General features: G+C 47.5%; 1 protein-coding gene and 1 long non-coding RNA gene across 2 annotated transcripts in view; one reads left to right on the forward strand and one right to left on the reverse strand.

The window, feature by feature from the left end:
* The first annotated feature begins 743 nt into the window (after positions 1-743).
* LOC128347275 (uncharacterized) lies at positions 744-18679 on the forward strand. Its single transcript, XR_008317476.1, has 3 exons — positions 744-989; positions 11747-11879; positions 14941-18679. It is a non-coding gene; the product is annotated as an uncharacterized LOC128347275 (long non-coding RNA).
* Positions 3074-19738, reverse strand: part of LOC128347273 (intercellular adhesion molecule 5-like) — a 32589-nt gene continuing 15924 nt past the window's right edge. Inside the window, exons 2-7 of the mRNA XM_053301660.1 lie at positions 16294-16560; positions 11545-11862; positions 10389-10670; positions 8733-9014; positions 4875-5117; positions 3074-4384 (exon numbers count right to left, since the gene is read on the reverse strand). Of these exons, the coding sequence (XP_053157635.1) occupies positions 4179-4384; positions 4875-5117; positions 8733-9014; positions 10389-10670; positions 11545-11862; positions 16294-16560 (1598 nt within the window). The 3' untranslated portion in view covers positions 3074-4178. The remainder of the gene's footprint in view (positions 4385-4874; positions 5118-8732; positions 9015-10388; positions 10671-11544; positions 11863-16293; positions 16561-19738) is intronic.

Genomic DNA, 19738 nt, shown 5'->3' on the forward strand with positions numbered 1-19738 from the left:
GCAACGGGGTGGCAGGGAGGCACACTGCCGCCCCGATGGGTTTTTTAAAAAACTGACGCAGGCGGGGGGAAAGCAGCAGGAGGGGTAAGTGCACCCTCCCCCCACTCTTAAAAGGAGACCCCTGCTCCCTTCAAACCAGCAGAACCACCGGTTCCGTGCACATCCCTACCTGTAACTAGTGGTTGAATGGTCACCACATTCTCCAGTACTTACAAACAATTCAATTTAAGCAGAGATGTTAGACAAATTGTGAGTTTTCATATGGGTCTCTTTTGCACAGGAGCCTGTTCTTCTACCTAAGTGTTGTCATTTGGCATGTATTCTTGGACACCTTTCTCACAAAAAGCTAGTATTTTGTGGTGAGTGAGCTAATTTCACAGTTCAACTTCTTTTGCTCCCATATTCTTCAACTTTACTAGAGGCTCTTATAAATTTTGTTTGGGGTTTTGTTTTTTGATCTGATTAGAATTGAGTTACCTCAGTCCACTACACAGATGTGAAGGAATGACCCCTTCCCACTTTGTTTTATGGATTGTAATTTGTGTTTTGTACTTGCCTTGTTCATTGTCCACTCCAAGCTCTGTAAGGGTTAAAAATGTTGCTACCTCTGACAAGCAGCTCTGAGGATGGTAAAAGTTGTCAGTTGCAGAATTTTGGAGGGAAGGTTTTAAACGGTTACTATTGGTTGTCAGCTTTTAGCTGCCTGAAGTAACAAACTCTCTCATTGGCCAAGGTATCCCCTTAGAACTGAATAAAAGGGAGAGAGGGTTACACAACCTGGGGGGAGAGAGGAGGAGGAGGAGGAGGAGGAGAGTTGAGAGCTGTGAGAGAGAAGAGTAATCAGGGGAGTAACTATAATAGGGCAAGGGGAGACAGTTGTCTGGGGGCCCACTGCCTTGGGGGGGGGCAGACGCAAGTCACATGACTGACTCCCCCAGCCACGCACCCGCCCAGGCCTCCTTCAGTTGTGTTCATCCTCTGAAATTGATGTGAGTATAAAGACCTGGAGCTACCAGAACAGCATGTCTTTCTCTAGTACCATGAAATGACTTGCATCGTCCACAATTTATAAAACCTTAAAAAAAATAATTTAGGATGATGTTCTATTGTGGCACATAGGTTATATTTTACTATGCTTTTTGTTACCACTATTCAGCCTCATTTAAGACTTCATGAGCTGAGCTACAGTGAGTGTGTGTGTGTGGGGGGGGCATTTCAAAATCTTGTCTCTGGGCCCACTCCAACCTTGCTATGCCCCTGAAAGTAGTGTTAGACAGTTTGATGCTGAGTTTTGTGTGCAGGGGAGCACCTAGGTAATTTTGGAGACTTTAGGCTCCAAAATTAAGCATTGCTCCACTCCAAGTTAAGCAACATACCCCTACACAACACACACATCCTGTGACACACAGAGAAGCTCTTCTCACAATTGGTGAGAAGAGCTTCTTGCGGTTCTGCGGGAAAAGTGGGCTTAGCCCGCTCTCCCCGCAGATGATCAAAAGGCAGCCCTGGGTGGCCGGATCGGCTGCCCACATGACTGCCAGCTCTGTCACGGAGCTGGCGGGGGCTGTGGGGATTGGGGGTTGCAGGGCCCCTGGAAGTTCCAGATTGCCCCACACGAATGTGCAGGGCATCCTGGAGAGACCCCCGAGCCCGGGATGCTGCTTGCACACCCCCGACCCCTGAGCCTGGGAGCCGCAGCGACACACGAGCAACCAAATGAGGTTAACGGAGCACTCGCTCCATTAACTTCATTTAAGGGGAGGGGGAATTAGGTGGTCTAGCCGCCTTGGGAGCATGAGGCTCGCCTGCGAGCCCAGTGGTCCCCACGATCCCTGGAAAGCAGGCTAAGCTCCCTTAGCCCACTTTCCAGGAATCGTAGGAATAGCCTCACGGTATTTTTAACATGTGCATTGCTGAGGGCACAAATGGCAACTGAACTCACAAGAATGTAAGAATATAAAACAGGTATATTTATGCAAATATGAATTAACTATGAATTAGCAGAAACATTTCAACACGCAACTTAACATATTCCCATCCCACATATTTCTTTCCCCACTCTCCCCTCTGTCTTTAAAGCAGAGGTCATGCTCGGCCATGGTCCTAGGGAAGTTAACAGTGAGGGAGCTGGTCTTACCGAAGCACGCTAGGCCTTATGACAGAAGGCTAGAAAGTTGCTTTTTTGTATTTTTTTGTACTCTTGCCAACCTAATCTTTTACCTGCTATTCCTGCCCAGGTCACAGTCACACACAGCCACACAGCACAGCATGGGCTGGCAGTGCAGCGTGGTGTCCACCCAGGACAGGCTAAAGAGAATTTTGGGGAGCCCATGGAGCTCCCCCTGGACATCCACCTGGTGTGGAGGCCCTGGACATCCGCCTGGAAGTCCAGGGGTAAGAGCACCTCTGGTTGCGTGAGCCAGAAGGCTAGAATACTAGCAGTATAAGATTGGGGTGAAATTGCTAGGGAAGTTAATAGTGAGGGAGCTGGTCATACTGAAGCATGCTAGGCCTTGTGACGGAAGGCTTGAAAGTTGTTTTTTTGTATTTGTTGTACTCTTGCCAACCTAATCCTTCTACTATTCCTGTACTGATTTTTGCATTTTTGAAACTTTTCTATCGTTAGTGCAGCATGGTGGTTAAGAGAGGCCTGCTTCACACAATCGTTCAAAATCTTAGCATGATTATGTGAACCACACCAAAGTGACATATGGCACCAGATGAAGCTGAGATTCCCACCTTGGCATGGGTTCACACAATCGTGCTAATGTTGATAACCACATTAAACCTAAATTTAAAAGATGGCATGTTACCAGGCCAGAATTTGCTGAGAGCTGGGAAGTCTCTGGCTGCAATTTCACCTCACCTATGAAGGGACTGAATGGTCTTGGGAAGTCATGGCTTCTCATCTACGGTCCTCGCAACTGGAAATCTGGGCACTATAATTCTGGCATACCTTAACTAGGCTGTTGTAACGTAGTATGGAGCCAAACTGCATATGAAGTGTTCCGAGCCCCTGGGAAATGCATTGTACTACAGAATATCATATTAGGCTGAGATCAAGCCTGGTAGAGGAAGCCCTAGTGAACTAGGGCTTCCTCTACCAGGCTTGATCTCAGCCTAATAGCTAAGTGCTCCTTCCATGGGAGAGTGAGAGAGCAAGGGCATGTCCCTGGTCACAATGGCGGGCGGAAGGGAGAGAGCGAGCATGAAGTCAGGACCAGTGAAGCCTGCCATTGAGGAGGGGTGAGGGTAGTGAAGGTGGCAGGGTATAACTTTAACAAACTCACCCACTGCAAGCACCACCGGCATCCAAGTGGAACCAGCAGTGCCCTGCCCATCATTGGACTCCATGCATGTGTGGAGTTATGACACATAGCATGATTCTTAAACAAGACAAATGTGAGTCCACATGCCAGAAAGCACATTAGAAAACCATCCCAGGTTCCTGCCACGTCATGTGGGCTTTGCCACTTCCTAAGCCACAAGAGTTGTTCATGTCCCAACTAGTGCCACATTGCCATATGAGAAGTTCACCAGACAATCGTCCTAGAAGTAGAAATGATTTCCAGACTGTCGTCTGCGATCATGTTATCATCTGCAGATAATCCCAGGAAATCTAGTGATACAAAAGTGATCCAGGCAGACACTACACCCTGCAGGGGATGCTCAGCCCCGAATCCTCCACTGTTGGGAGAAGAGCTCTTTCTGGATGTGGTTCCTCCATTCTTTCCCCACTTCAGTACAATATCCGGTCTCCTAGTGTTGCTTCCCATCAGATTACTGAACACAGCTCTCTTTCAGGACATCTGGTCCGGGCAGATCAGTGTGTGAAGGTCTCAGCTGCCTGCCTGTTTCTCTCTTGCGCTCCAAGTCTGCAGCAGTGGGATTTGGGGTGGAAAGCGATGGGGAGGTCTTGTGAAAGGTACACGAATCACAAACCTCTGCTTCCATCTCTTCAGATGGGCTCTCTTGTAGTGAATGCTGCCAACAGCCATCAGAAAGTGCAAGCACCATCACTCTCCAAGAATGCCGAAGACAAAGTCCAGTTAGAGGACTGCCCACCATTTGTTCAGTTTCTGGAGATTGTTTTCCCCATCTCTGCCCCTAGGAAGGTGGGCAGCTGCAGCTGCAGTCTTGCTAGCATGAGGATAAGCTCCCAGCAGTCTCCTGTCCACTTAGCAGTCATCGGTCTCAGTCTGTGTATTGCCATTCAGTGACTTCTGCTCCATGGGGTGTCCAGCAGCTTGCTGCTTCTGCTTTAGGACGTATTTCCTAATCTTATGGGCATTGTAGTACATCCTGTAGGCCACCCCAGCAACACAAGCAATCGCCACCGCACCGAGACACAGCAGACCTATTAGCAGGGTGTTGGGTTGGGTAACTGTGAAAGGAAAAGACAAATGAGTTCAAATTAGGTGCCTCAGAATCCCACAAGGTGCAATTCTGCCATCTAGAAATCTGCTCCACATCTTGTGTTTAAGACAGCAAAACAATAGCCCTCATGATTGAGACAAAACACATGCATTTTGTTCTGTGCCAAAAGCTCAAGCAGATGAGCCTGGATACATTTCACCATAAGCATAGGAGCACTGCACTGCCCCTTTCCACCACTGCCTGAACGCTACAGGGGTGTTGCAATTTAATATTAGGCCTACTAAATATTCCAGAACTATTTGGATTGGGTCAGAGCTGGAGACAGGACATTGGGCTGAGTTAAGTCATTGGCCAGGGTTACTATCTGTTGGCCACCTGGGATAAATTCATAAATTGCAATCTGACTCTGTTTTTATGCACAGTTCATTGCAAGGTTCCCCATCCTTGGCTGCCCACTGAAAGTACAAGGACTAGATTTCACAGGGAGGTTAGCTTACACTCAACACGGATGGTCACGTATCTAACATCAGAGCCAAGTTCATTGGAAGCATTGCACCGATAGAGCCCGTCCTGATCTCTGGTGATGCGCTGTGGTGTCCCAAGTTTATATAGCACCGTCTGCTTCCTGCATTCAATGGTTGGCATTGGATTTCCCCAGGCTGAGCAGAAGAAAGTCTCCTCATTGCCTTCTGACCAGTCCAAGCTACTGGGACAGCTAGTATCATTCATTCGCGGCCCATCTAAAACAGAGCAGACAACATGGTTATTTTTTCTTGGCTACGTGGAATGAATTCATTTCTTTAAAAAGAAGAAGAAGTTATTTTACCTCACTGTTCTTGCCCAGGGTAGCTTAACACCACCAGACAATAAGACATTATTATTATTATTTCTTGTTTACACAGTCAGACAGGTGTTATTGACTGGTTTGTTTAATCCAGACATCGAGTCCTTCCCAAGGACCTGGGATGCCAGAATTGTATTGTCAATTGTTATAGATATGATTGTAGAATATAGGCTGTTCCCAGTAGAGCTGCTTTTTGTAATTGGCTGGTGGTGATTTCTGTGGCCCCTATGGTGCTGAAGTGCTCTTCAAGGTCTTTTGGAACTGCACCCAGGGTGCCAATTACCACTGGGATTATTTGGGTCTTTTTCTGCCACAGCCTTTCAATTTCAATTTGTAGATCTTTGTATTTGGTGATTTTTTCTATTTCTTTTTCTTCTATTCTGCTATCCCCTGGTATTGCTATGTCGATTATTTTGACTTGTTTTTCTTTCTTCTCGACTACAGTGATATCTGGTGTATTGTGTGGCAGATGTTTGTCTGTTTGTAGTTGGAAGTCCCATAATATTTTTACATCTTCATTTTCTTCAACTTTTTCAATTTTATGGTCCCACCAATGTTTGGCTACAGGTAGCTTGTATTTTTTGCAGATGTTCCAGTGTATCATCCCTGCTACTTTGTCATGCCTTTGTTTGTAGTCAGTCTGTGCGATCTTTTTACAACAGCTGATTAGGTGGTCTACGGTTTCATCTGCTTCTTTACAAAGGCGGCACTTGCTGTTTGTGGTGGATTTTTCAACTTTTGCTCTTATTGCATTTGTTCTTAGTGCCTGTTCTTGTGCAGCCAGTATTAAACCCTAGGAGTGTGCACGGTTTTGGTCCGGCACAATAGAAAAGACCACCGGACCAGTCCGGAGGTCTGGATGGGCGGAGGACTGTAACTTTAAGCGGGGGGGTGGGTGGTAGTACTTACACCCCCCTGCCACTCTTCCACCTCCGGCGCTGTTCCTTTGAAGAATCTTCTTGGGGCGGCAGAGTTCCCCTGCCCCCGTCGTCGTTCCTTAAAGTCCAAAAGAGACGAGCGCTAGCGGTGCGCATGCGCCCTGCGCGGCACACACGCTCGTCTCTGACACTGCCACGCGCGCCGTGACATATGCGGCATGCGCAGCAGCGTCAGAGATGAGTGCGCGTGCCGTGCAGGGCCCATGCGCGCCGCTAGCGCTCGTCTCTTTTGGACTTTAAGGAACGACGACAGGGGCAGGGGCGGCAGGAACTCTGCTGCCCCAAGAAGATTCTTCAAAGGAACAGTGCCGGAGGGGGAATAGTGGCGTGGGGGGGAGTACTACCACCCCCCCACTTAAAGTTACAGTCCCCCACGTGCCAGACCGGGGGGGGGGACTATGGACCATGCACACCCCTATTAAACCCTCTGTTTCTTTCTTCAAGTTGCCATTCTTAAGCCATTGCCAGGTCTTGGTGATGGGAGCGGCACTCTTTGTCTGGCTCCTCTGGTGAGACCTGTCCAGTATGGTTGGACCTCTGGCATAGCTCTCACCTTCCTCAGAGCACACAAGCCCCACAACCACGCCAAGGTAGTGCCTCACTGGGGTACGTTATTATTATTATTTTACATTTATATCCTGCTCTTCCTCCAAGGAGCCCAGAGCGGTGTTGTCAGAAACAACAGAATCAAGTACCGCATGGGTTAGAAACCCATGGGGGTGCTTGGCATCCTATGTGCACTACATCACCACTCGCTCTGGGCCACCCCAGCACCCCCCAAGTGCACTTATGTGGCTGCTGAAAGCTGCATTATACCTTATATGGAAAAACCTTAAAGACGCGTAAACTTCAAAAATCACTTAAAAATCAGCCTTTTAACCAATTCCTTTCAAATAATTCTGATAGCTTCCTTGCCCACCCTAGGAACTACCACCCACCACACTCCACTCTACGACACCCCTTTCCCCTCCGACGTAAAGCTATACATTTGTTGCAATCCAAATTATTCTCTATGAGGAATTCAAAAATACTTCAACAATTCACCAATAATCAGAGGAGTGTCCAATTGCCTTGGGATTTTGTGGGTGGTAGGCACCCCTGTCTGTCTACCACCCACCCCGCTTTTGTGCCCCTAGGTGATCCACAATAGGGGATATGGACTGGTTCGGGTCCCATTATACTCTATGAGAAAAATAATTAAAAATATTTCAAATATTCATAAAAAATCATAGGGCTGTCTTATTGCTTCGGGGTTTTTATGGTTGTTGGCACCCATGGGTGCTCCACAATAAGCAATAATGGGCTGGTTGGAGTCCCATTATATCCTATGAGGAAAAAATAAAAATAAATTTCAAAAATTCATAAGAAATCGTACGAGTGTCCGATTGCTTTGGGGTTTGGGTGACAGGTACCCCTGGGTGCCAGCTACCATCCTACCAATTCTTGGGTGTCCAAACTGGTCTGAACCGGTTCAAACCGGTTTGAATTCAAACTGAACCAGGGGGTGGTTCGAACAAAACCAAAACCGAACCACCCCCTCTTGGTTCGAACCCGGTTCAAATCCAAACCAAACCGGGTGAACTGGTTTTGTGCACATCCCTAATAAGGGCACCCTCAGCAGGGCCTCAGGTGGTGAAGATTGTGTACAGGAAGCAGGGGCAGGTGGGTTCAAAGAACCTGAGTTGCCTAGCACCTGAGGGCTGCCTAACTTGCCCACCACCACCACCGCTCCGGAGCTCCACAGCCCACATTTCCCAGCTGTGTTGGTTGCCTTGCTTGGAACGAGGGAGAGAAACAAAACATGCACCCAGCAAGAAGAACGGCAGAGAAATCATCTCTGGAGGTCTTGTGCGGTGGGCTCCAGCCACGCCCCCTGTGTGTGATGTCACATGCAAGGGACATGGTCAGAGCTGCACAAGCTCTTTGGAGCTCATTCCTAGTTGGCACTTCATTGCCTGCTGCTGGGTGCTTTTCCTTTCTCTCCTTTGAGCTCAAGGGAGAGAAAGGGGGGGGGGAGAACCAGGCACCCAGCAATGAAGCACCATCAGTGAATGTGCTACAGAAAACTTGTGCAGCCCAATAAACTCTCCCAGGGAGGGTGGGAGAAGGTAGTCCTTTAGGTACCTAGGCCCACTCCATTTAAGCCTCGAAACTCCTTGAACTGAGCCAGAAAACACAGAGGAAACCAATACAGGTCACACAAACATGTGTTCGCCCCCCCACCCCTGACAATGGCCCCGCTGGCCACCTTGCTCTGTCTTGTTCTCCTGCCACAGTGTTAACCCCTCGTGCGCGGGGTGGTTATTTGTCCAGTTTCCCAACCCGGAGCTCCTGGGGTTAATGTGGTGTTGCGCAAAACAAGACAGAGTGAGACACCCAGGACGGGAAGAGGAGAGTGGGAATGAGCCATTCCTGCAGCTTGTTACCACCCTGCCCCGTCCCACCTGTACTGGCCGCCACTGATTTTCATTATCTCATTATCTGCAGAATGTATTATTCTGTTGCCAAAACTGGAATATTCTCATTCATTCATTCATTCAGCCTCCCATGATTTATGTAGTGTTCCTACTCACAGAAGACCGTGAGCTTTGCAGAGGTCTCCTTTACCACTGGGACTGGGTGCCCATCCACCATCAGTTCCACTTTGCATGTAAATTCCCCCCCATCGTCTTCTTCCTGGGCTGTCCGGAGAACTTGCAGAGAAGAATTGATTGCAGATGCGAAGGTTCCCTTGGAGTCTCTGATCTGCATTTTAATGCCAGGGGATCCAGTGCCACTAGAATTGCACGTGAAGGTCACAGTCTCGTTGACAAGGACCGCTTGGGGGTCAACGTGCAGGATGGGGTCAGGCAAACCTGAATACAGGGAATACAGCAGAGCCCCTGTTACTACACCTGGACTGCTTGAGTGACTACAGTTATCGTCCTAGCAACCGGGCACTCCACCCTCCCCATCTTGATCTGGGCCTCAAAGACCAAGGAAGAGTATGGGCACCTGGAGGGCAGGTTGTAAGCCAGCACAGATTGTAACATTGCACAGCATCATTACTGATCACCTGGCACATCTGTGCTTCCTAGCTTTGTGGAGTTTGAGCAAAATGAGAGAGCCTTAACTCCGGTCTTGGACCGGCAGGTTTTGGCCTCCCTCACACTAGCTAAACCCCTGTCAAGTTAGCTTAGCTCAGCTGCTTCTTAGAAAGTGTCTATCAATAGATTATTAGTTGTAGCCAAGGGCTGCTGCAGGGAGGAGGCGGGGCTGAGGGGAAACCTCTGCCATTTCACTCTAAATATTGCTGCTGCTTTGGCGTGACGGGACACGGCATTGTTGGCTGCCTGCAAGGAGGGGGCGAGGAGGGAAGAGTGCCCCCTTTTCTTTACCTTTTTTAAAATTCCAGGAGTGGTAGTGGCCTCTCCCCAGGCCCAGCCCTCCAGTAACATCCGCTCGAGCTCAAGCTCTGCCTCCAAACCTCAGTGAGTTCCTCTCCCCCTGTCTTTTCAGGCAGCCGTTTGTTTCCTGGACAGCGTTTATTTATTTATTATTATTTATTATTAACATTTATATCCCGCTCTTCCTCCAAGGAGCTCAGAGTGGTGTACATGCTCATTTTTATCCTCACAACAACCCTGTGAGGTAGGTTAGTTTATTTCCCTTTCTCTCCCTCCAGCGAGTCTGCCTGAAATGCGAGGGGAGAGGAGCTCGTGCTCACTGGGCTTCGGAGCCCGGGCCATGCCTCCTTTGCGTGTGACACTGTGTCCCTGCCCGTCCTTGCAGCATTACACCACTGGCTGGGCCAAAACTCCTCTCTAGATCTCTCCCTCTCTTTGGTGAACACTGAGAAGGGCATTCCTCACTTTTGCAGAGGACAGGGCATTTAGAAAACAGCTTCAGAGTTGGGGAAGCAGTTTATTGGAGTTGACAGCATGTTTTTGTGTGTTTCTGTCTTTTTGAACTGAAAAACATCTCCATCTCTGAGGATGGCAGTTGCAGCCACGCTACTGCTCTTCTTCCTGATGGCTGATGGCTGCCATTTTCTTTCTCAGAATGCATTGTGAAATTATGCTTTCCCACTGCATTCTGGAGAAGTTTTTTTGTGTTTCTTTTTTTTGCGGGGGGTTGCTTTCCAAATGAAGATAATTCCACTGTGTTAAGTGCATTGTTCCTTCCAGTTTGGCTGGAGGAAAACTCTGCTTCAGACATTCTCAGGTGCTAATTACAGATATGATACTCACTGTACACAGCCACCGTTTTTGTTGCAGTTCTGATTATTGGCCCCAGAGAGACTGTGCAGTTCAGCTCATGTTTTCCTACTGAGGAGGAGGATGCTTGAGCCTGGGCTGTGGCCGTATCATTCCACACATTGACGCTGACATTCAGTCTCTCCCCAGCAAACGTCAGGTCAAACCGGGCCTCTTTGGCCGGGAAAACCCCAGCCACCTCACATTCCACATCCATCTCAGTACTGATCTCCAATATGTCATGTAAGGTGTTGAGATGGGGATCCACTGAAAACACTGTGAAGGCAGTGAGAGAAACCATGTTTGTTATTTTAAAAACAATCAGTCATAGTATTGTTATTTGTACTAGTATTATTAGGTGGATTTCTATAACAATTTTTCAAAGTACTCGAGGCATTATCCCACTAATCTTTACAGCAACCTTGTAAGGTAGGCCACTACTGCAAAGTATGCCATTTCTCCAGTACCCATGAGGTGCTGCTATATGATGCACACTCTCCAGAGGTCTGTCTATGTCATATTTTACATATACAATTGTCCAAGAAGACTACCTGCTGGTCAATGCTGTCAGCAGTAACAGGGCTAATCTCCTGTCCAGGGGTAAGAGAGGATAGTCTTACACCCACCATTGGCAAGCATTTGATTGGATGTGGCAGTTCACCCCCAGGATCTGCCTATTCTGCACCCATTTGCACCTGCGCCTTCCAATCCCTCAGGGAACATCCACCACCTGTGGCTTCCATGGGCTCACTGCCCAGCCCGCTCTGAGGGCAAATGGGAGTAAATATTAAGCCAAAGCAGGAGAACAAAGTGCAAATGACCTGATCACCCATTTGCTGGCATATCATCTTGGAGCAGGAGCAGGCCTGCCTTCAATCCAATTTCATAGATATAAGATTAAAATAGAAATAAAAATAAACCCTTTACTTTAGAAGCCAAAAGGAGACTTTCCTTGGATACAGCCAAGGGGACCTGAACTCTAGTTATATAGCCACTGGAAAGAAAGAAAGAAATCCCTGCAAGCATTTGAAAAGGCCACACCAACAATATGACTGGATTTATGCCTATGAGCAGAAACTCCATGATTTCCCATCTTTTGGCTTGTTGAAATTTTCTTTGAAAGAGACCATAGCAGTGGATCCCAACTCACCGACCGCCATTAGTGATTGGTTGCGGGAGGCCTTCTCAAAGAGCTGCCCTTCAGGCCTCAGATCCAAGGCTGCCTGGCAGCTGAATTCCTCCCCATTCTTGGATTGCTGAGCTGTTATGCTGTGGGTCACCACAACGTCACCAGGTTCACGTGCAGAGTGCTCCCTAAATGTCTTCTGGTACAGTATTGTCTCTCCTTTCAGGAAGGTCACAGCGAGGTTCCGTCTGGGAGCAACACTGGTAACCCGACATGTCAAGTTATATTCCTTGCCCACCTCCATCTCTGGCAACGGATCCAACACTATTAGCTCTGGAGCTCCTGGAACAATGTAAAAAGTTATGTGTTTTAATTGATTATTATATTTTACAGGTGAAGAAAGTAGGGATGTGCATAAAACCGGTTCTCCCGGTTCGGTTCGGATCCGAACCGGGTCCGAACCGGACCAGGGTGGTTCGGTTTTGGTTTTGCCGAACCACCCCCCCAGTTCGGTTCGGATCCGAACCGGTTCGGATCCGAACCGAACCGGTTCGGATCTCAAAAAATAGCTGGTTTGAAAGGGGACCTTGTGTTCTACCTGCCATCCAAATTTCAAGTCGATTGGACCTTCCTCTGATTTTTGGCGATTTTTTAAAGTTTTAGTGACTTTGGGGCAGTTCGGGGGCATAGCATGGGATCTGGGCAAAAGGAGTGGGGTGGGGTGGTAGTGCCTAATGGGTGCAGGCTACCACCCCAATTTCAGGGGGATTGGGCAAAGGGCTGATTTTTGGTAAATTTCTGAAAATTTCATGTCTTTGGGGCAGATTGGGGCATATTGGGGCAGAAAGTGGGGGCTGGGGCAGAATAGTGGGGTGTGGTGGTAGTGCCTAATGGGTGGAGGCTACCACCCCAATTTCAGGGGGTTTGGACAAAGGGGTGATTTTTTGAGAATTTTTGAAGTTTTAGTGACTTTGGGGCAGTTTGGGGGCAGAAAGTGGATCTGCCCCAAAAGAGTGGGGTGGGGTGGTAGTGCCTAATGGGTGGAGGCTACCACCCCAATTTCAGGGGGATTGTGCAGAGGGCTGATTTTTTGAGAATTTTTGAAGTTTGGGTGTCTTTGGGGCAGATTGGGGGCAGAAAGTGGATCTGCCCCAAAGGAGTGGGGTGGGCTGGTAGATAGTGTCTAATGGGTGGAGGCTACCACCCATCCCCAATTTAAGAGTGATTGGGCAGAGGGGTGAATTATGGTGAATTTATTTGTATGAGGTTTGTCTTCATAAGGTGAAGTGTGCTAAATTGATTACTTCCTCATATTATTCATAGTAAAGGAAAGTGTGAAAAAGTGAAAGTGGGGTCATGAGAGTTGTTTAACTGAAAAATATCTCATTTGCTATGATAGAATGAGAATTCACACCTTTTCTATTCACCATAATTCACCCCTCTGCCCAATCACTCTTAAATTGGGGATGGGTGGTAGCCTCCACCCATTAGGCACTATCTACCAGCCCACCCCACTCCTTTGGGGCAGATCCACTTTCTGCCCCCAATCTGCCCCAAAGACACCCAAACTTCAAAAATTCTCAAAAAATCAGCCCTCTGCACAATCCCCCTGAAATTGGGGTGGTAGCCTCCACCCATTAGGCACTACCACCCCACCCCACTATTTTGGGGCAGATCCACTTTCTGCCCCCAAACTGTCCCAAAGTCACTAAAACTTCAAAAATTTTCAAAAAATCACCCCTTTGTCCAAACCCCCTGAAATTGGGGTGGTAGCCTCCACCCATTAGGCACTACCACCACACCCCACTATTATGCCCCAGCCCCCACTTTCTGCCCCAATATGCCCCAATCTGCCCCAAAGACATGAAATTTTCAGAAATTTACCAAAAATCAGCCCTTTGCCCAATCCCCCTGAAATTGGGGTGGTAGCCTGCACCCATTAGGCACTACCACCCCACCCCACTCCTTTTGTCCAGATCCCATGCTATGCCCCCGAACTGCCCCAAAGTCACTAAAACTTTAAAAATTCACCAAAAATCAGCCCTTTGCCCAATCCCCCTGAAATTGGGGTGGTAGACTCTACCCATTGGGCACTACCACCCCACCCCAAAATTTTGCCCCTGGGCCCCTTTTTACCCCCCCGAATCGATTCGGATTCGGATTCGGATTAAATCCAAATCCGAACCAAATCAAGGGTGATTCGGGTGACCCAGATTCGGGCACAAAACAGAACAGGGGTGATTCGGTTCGGGTCTGAGCCAAATCACCCGAAATCCCAAATTGCACACCCCTACTAAGCACACACACAGAGAAGAAGCAGGAGGCGGAGTGTGGATTCTATGATAGCATATTAGAGTGGATTGATGGTGTCTCATTGAAAATCTCATTTGCTATCATAGAATCCACACTCAATACCTCAGAAACAAGAGAACCCTGTACCCATGGGGGTGCCCCTACCAGAGATCCCTGTACCCCATGGGTTAGAAACCCATGGGGGTGGTTGGCACCCTATGTGCACTACACCACCACTTGCTCTGGGCCACCCCAGCACCCCCATGTGCACTTATAGGGCTGCTGAAAGCTCCATTATAACTTATTATGAGGAAAAACCTTAAAGACGCGTAAAATTCAAAAATCACTTAAAAATCACCTCTTTGCCCAATTCCTTTCAAATAATTCTGATAGCTTCCTTGCCCACCCTAGGAACTACCACCCACCGCACTGCACTCTACGACACCCCTTTCCCCCCGACGTGAAGCTATACATTTGCTGCAATCCTAATTATTCTCTATGAGGAATTCAAAAACACTTAACAATTCACCAATAATCAGAGGAGTGTCCAATTGCCTTGAGATTTTTTGGGTGGTAGGCACCCATGCCTGTCTACCACCCACCCTGCTTTTGTGCTCCTAGGTCCTCCACAACAGGGGATATGGACTGGTTCGGGTCCCATTATACTCAATGAGAAAAATAATTAAAAATATTTCAAATATTCATAAAAAATCATAGGGGTGTCTGATTGCTTCAGGGTTTGCATGGTTGTTGGCACCCATGAGTGCTCCACAATAAGAAATAATGGCCTGGTTCGGGTCCCATTATATCCTATGAGAGAAAAATAAAAATATTTTTCAAAAATTCATAAAAAATCATACGAGTGTCCGATTGCTTTGGGGTTTGGGTGACAGGTACCCCTGGGTGCCAGCTACCATCTGACCAATTTTCAGCTTTCCGAACCGATCCGAACCGGTCCGAACCGGTTCGAAACAAACCACCCCAGTTCGGTTCGGATTCGAACCGAACCAGGGGTGGTTCGGTTCGATCCGAACCTCCGAACTGGATCCGGTTCGGACCCGAACCGGTTCGCACATCCCTAGAAGAAAGAGAAAAATAATGAACTCTCTCTTTTTCTTTCTAATGAAGCTCTGGGAGAAATGCCGGTCCCTGCCGCTGCGCCTGCACAATGGTGTGCTCCAATGGTCCCAGACACAAAGGAAAATGGAAAAATCCATATATGTGTAGATCTGAAAAGGCTCAATGAAGCAGTTGTTAGAGAAAAATATGTCCTCCCAACGTGTGAAGATCTACTTCCAGAAGTGATTGGAGCCAGAGTATTTTCCAAATTGGATGCTTCAAGTGGCTTCTGGAAAATACCTCTGACAGATCAGAGTGCCAAACTAACAACATTGATAACACCCTTTGGGAGATTCTGTTTCCAGCGCTTGCCCTTCGGGATCACCAGCACGCCCAAGATCTTCCAGAGGAAGATGACAGAACTCCTTAAGGGCATAAAAGGGGTCATTGTTTTCATGGATGACATTTTAGTACATTGCACATCACTAGAAGAGCATGATAAAACTCTAACCCTCATCCTAAATCTGATCCAAGAGTCTGGGCTTAAACAAAACAAAGAAAAATACATTTTCTGCCAACCTGAAATAGAGTTCTTAGGACAAGTGATTACAGAACAGGTTATGAAGCCATGAATGCCAATCAGGCAAGCAAGGAGAGGGCTGAACAGACCGTTTTGGATCCCACCTGGAGCACAAAACCAGAAAACCAGAGTAGAACCAGACTCAAACTGAACTGGGTCGGAGTGGATGCCGATTGCATTCTCATCTGGGACTTTTACAGAAACAGATGGAACATGATGCTCAGATAGAGAAAGAATGCCTAGCCAGTGTTTGGGCACGTGAAGCCTTCTACAGATATTTGTGTGGTCTATCATACTGCATGGGAGGAAGCAATGGTAAACCCCTCCTGTATTCTACCAAAGACAACCACAGGGCTCTGTGGGCGCCAAGAGTCAAAACCAACTCGATGGCACACTTTACCTTTATCTTAAAACAAGGAGTTAGAATCAAAAGGCCTGATAGATAAAGAGGTCTTTGCCTGGTTCTGAGAAGACAAAAGAGTTGGCAGCAGACAGGCAAGCCTTTCCAGGGAGAGAGGTCCTAGGAGGGGCTGCTCTATCAAGGGTCCCAGCTATGGGGGATGCGGGGGGCGGGGACTCTGTCCGATGCCCTGGAGAGTTGCTGCCAGTCAGAACAGACAGTCCTGGCCTAGATGGACCAAGGGTCACTCGGACTCCGTAGGAAGCAGGTTTCAGTTCCACTTCCTGAGCCAGGCACTCCCTTTCCTGATCCCCGGCTGAATAAGAGGAGCATCCCCATCTCCCACTGAGTAATCTCCATGCTGCTTCTTCAAGGCAAGTTTACCCCCCAAATCCCAAAGTCCTTCATGAAAGATCCTGACGCAGCCCAGCATGTGACTTACGGTAAACAGTGAGGGTTGCACTTTGAGGGGTTGTTGTCTCATTGCAATGAGCGTAGCATTTTGGAGTGGAGTCCCACTCGCTGACATTTACGAGTTGAAAAGCGGCCCAAGTGGTCCCATTTCCCTTGCTCTCCATCATCTCCTTGGTCTCGAGGCCAATTTTTGTGAGATCCTTGCAGCTGGCACTGCAGTTAAACACAATGGAGCCTCCATATGCCACTGCAGCTCTTTCTGGCTGTATTCTCACCAAGGCTCCTCCTTGAGCTCCTGAAAACACAGAAAAGAGAAAAGGTCGAGAGAGAAAAGAGATAAGGCATGGGGAGTGCAGATGACGGCAGGCAATCTACATTCTCCATGCTCTGTACATAATAAGGACATGGGGGATGTACATTATAAAATCCACATTAAAAAATGTCAGGTCCTTAGCCCAGCTAGCTGGCCAACTTCTTTTGTGAGGCAGATCTCAATTAGTAGTTCTGGCTGACTTTTCTTAAGTGGTGAGTAGACCTCTCCTAGTCTCATCCTGGATGAATGAAGTCCTGATGGATTTAGTAAGAAGCAGGCAAACGGCATCTCACAAAAGGGACTGGAGGTGACATCAGCTTCCTCTTCTTCTGCCCACCTGTTCTAGAGGTGTCTTTGTAAAGAAAAACCAGTTTGAGGAGAAGCTGCTGGGTTGAGAGAAATAGACTCATTTGGTGGGGGGTGGGGGTGGTCCTGAAATGGAAGCAGCCAGGCAGGAGCTGCAGCACCTTAAGATGCAGACTATGTCTCTCTGATGTAAGCTGTTGCTGACTTCTAGGCGTGCTCTGCTACCGTCAGCTCCATCTAATGCAGAACCTTCTGCAGCAAACTCCTACCAGCTAGTGGGGTGGGAGGACCTCAAGAGATCCCCCCCCCGTGGCAGCATCCCCCTGAATCCCCACAATGGTGTTAAGTCCACCATATTAGTTACGTTGTGGGGGGAAATCCGACCCCCCTACCACCCCCCCTCCACCAAGCCAGGTCCAAACTACTTTAGACTGACACTTTACTATATCTGCATCCAATCCAAACATAGCACACTTGTTGATCTAATGTTAATCTTATCTTATTTGTTTGTTATTTCTCTGTGTAAACTGCTCTGAGCCAGTTTTGGAAAGGCAGTATAGAAATCGAATAATAAATAAATAAATAAATAAATAAATAAATAAATAAATAAATAAATAACATAGGTCTTCTCTACTGGATGGATAGCTGCCTGCTTTGTGGCTGGTAGGAGTTTGCTGCAGAAGGAAAGGGCTACCCTTGCATCTGAGTCATTTCCCCAGAACTGATTTGGTGTCCCTTCCCCAGACATGCAAACAACAAAATAAGAGAGAACTGAGACCACGTGTGGTAACAGAACAATACATAGGTAGGTCTGGAGGTTTTCCAAATGGTGATTTACTCCTGCTTTGCTACCCTTAGGGTAGTGGGGGAGGTCATACAAAGGAGGGATTTACAGTGACTTCAATACAGTAGCAGCAGCAAGGTGCCATTCATACAGCCAACTGCTTTTTTCATGATGATTCATGACAATCAGCCTTTAATACATAATTTAAGCATGTTTAAAAAGAGTGTTGAAAATGGCAGTACCAGACACTCTGGCATTTTTGCTGCCCCGTTTGGAGAGACCCCTGAGATAAAGTGTGAGATGGAGGTGTGGCTGGCCCCTCTCCTCAGCCCCCTGCCTTGCCACCTCCTCATTTGTTATTGCAGATCAAAGATCATTTTATTTGGGATTTAAATAAAGGCTCAGTGGCTGGGGAAACTAGCAAGAACTGCTGGCTGCACTGTGCCACTGATGCGTTTAGAAAACCAAAGAAACTCCATTTTTGCCTAGAAGACCCCATTCTAACTTAAAGTCCAATTCAAGGTGCTGGTTTTGACCCTTAACAGTTTGGGCCCGGGGTATCTGAGGAACCGCCTGCTCCCAAGGGTTGCTGCCCACTCGACAAGGTCATCGGAGGGGGCTCTGCCCCGGGTGCCGACAATGAGGGAGGCTCGGCTGTCATGCACTCGGGACAGGGCCTTCTCTGTTGCTGCCCCCAGACTCTGGAATGCTCTCCCAGAGGCCATTTGCTCCTCAGATCTTGGCTTTTTATCCAGGCTTTTACATGATTGTTTGTATTGCTGCTTCTATGTGTTTTTACCTGTGTATAGTTTTTTATCCTTGTATTTTATAGGTTTTAAATTTGGTTTGTTTTTATATTTTTAGCTTAATATTCTTATTGTCATTTTATTGTATGTTTTTTTTACTTTTGTAAACCGCCTTGAGATTGATTTTAATGAAAGGCGGTATATAAATTCAACAATAAAATAAAAATAAAATAAATAAATAAAGTAACCTAGCCCAGCTCAGGGACGTCACTGCCTCTCATGATTAACATCATTATCTCTCTCTAGCTAAATTGTATCTATGAAACTTGTTTACACAGCTAAGATTCCCAGGCTAGAAAACAGGATCTAACCAAATAAGGAATAATCACCCGATGAACAATGAATCAGGCGTTCGCATGCGTATTAGATATTTAGACCACCATACTGTGTCTAGGGTGTCAGCAGCATTTTGATTGTTGGTATAAATGTAAGGTGCACTCGTAACCAAATGGTAATTGGTTTGAGACCATGAGCCTACTGATTACCTATTGCTATCTGCAGAAGCAATAAAGCCTCAATCAATGATTCCCAACCTTGTGTCTGACTGATTGGTTAAGCAGACCCAGGAATGAGCCTTATCCACATCACCACAGCTGCTGCCACCCCCACTTTTGAGATAAGACTCTTCAGGCTTGGCCAGCCAGGAACCTATCTTACTCCAGTCAGATCTTCCCGCTGCTAACACCTACCAGCCAGAAAGCAGGCAGCTGTCCATCCAGGAGAGAAGACCTATGTTAATTAGCATTAAATCAACAAGTGTGTATAAGTTTGGATTGGGTCCAGAGAGAAGTAAAGTGTCGCTCTAAATTACCCAAGGGGGCAAACCGAGTTGGGAGGCCGAGATTTTTTTAAAAGAAAGAAATAAGAGAGCACAATAATCAGGATTTGAACATTTGCTCCTACAGCAAATGTAACAGAGTGGCTCCAAAGGCTCTTTCACAGTGGTGGGGAGGGGAGCAGAGGGTGACAAGAATCCAGCCACTTCGAGGAAAGAGAAAGTGGAACTAGAAAAAGAAAGGAGGGGTGAAGAGAGTGCTCGCAAAAGAGCACTCTCTCTCTCTCTCTCTCTCTGCTGAAATGAACCCCTCCTCAAAAGGGAAGGGTGCACCTCAGGCTTGAGATCTGGCTTCTACACCACAGTGAGGCCGTTACTTTACTGGGCTAGATTGCCTTCCAAGGCTGCTAAGCAGGCACCTGTTTCAAGGGATCCAACAGCGCCTTCTGAGTGCTTGGCAGAGATAGGGTGAGGTGTGCCAATCACCAG

The sequence above is a fragment of the Hemicordylus capensis genome, chromosome 2 (genome assembly GCF_027244095.1).
Source record: "Hemicordylus capensis ecotype Gifberg chromosome 2, rHemCap1.1.pri, whole genome shotgun sequence".
NCBI lineage: Eukaryota > Metazoa > Chordata > Lepidosauria > Squamata > Cordylidae > Hemicordylus > Hemicordylus capensis.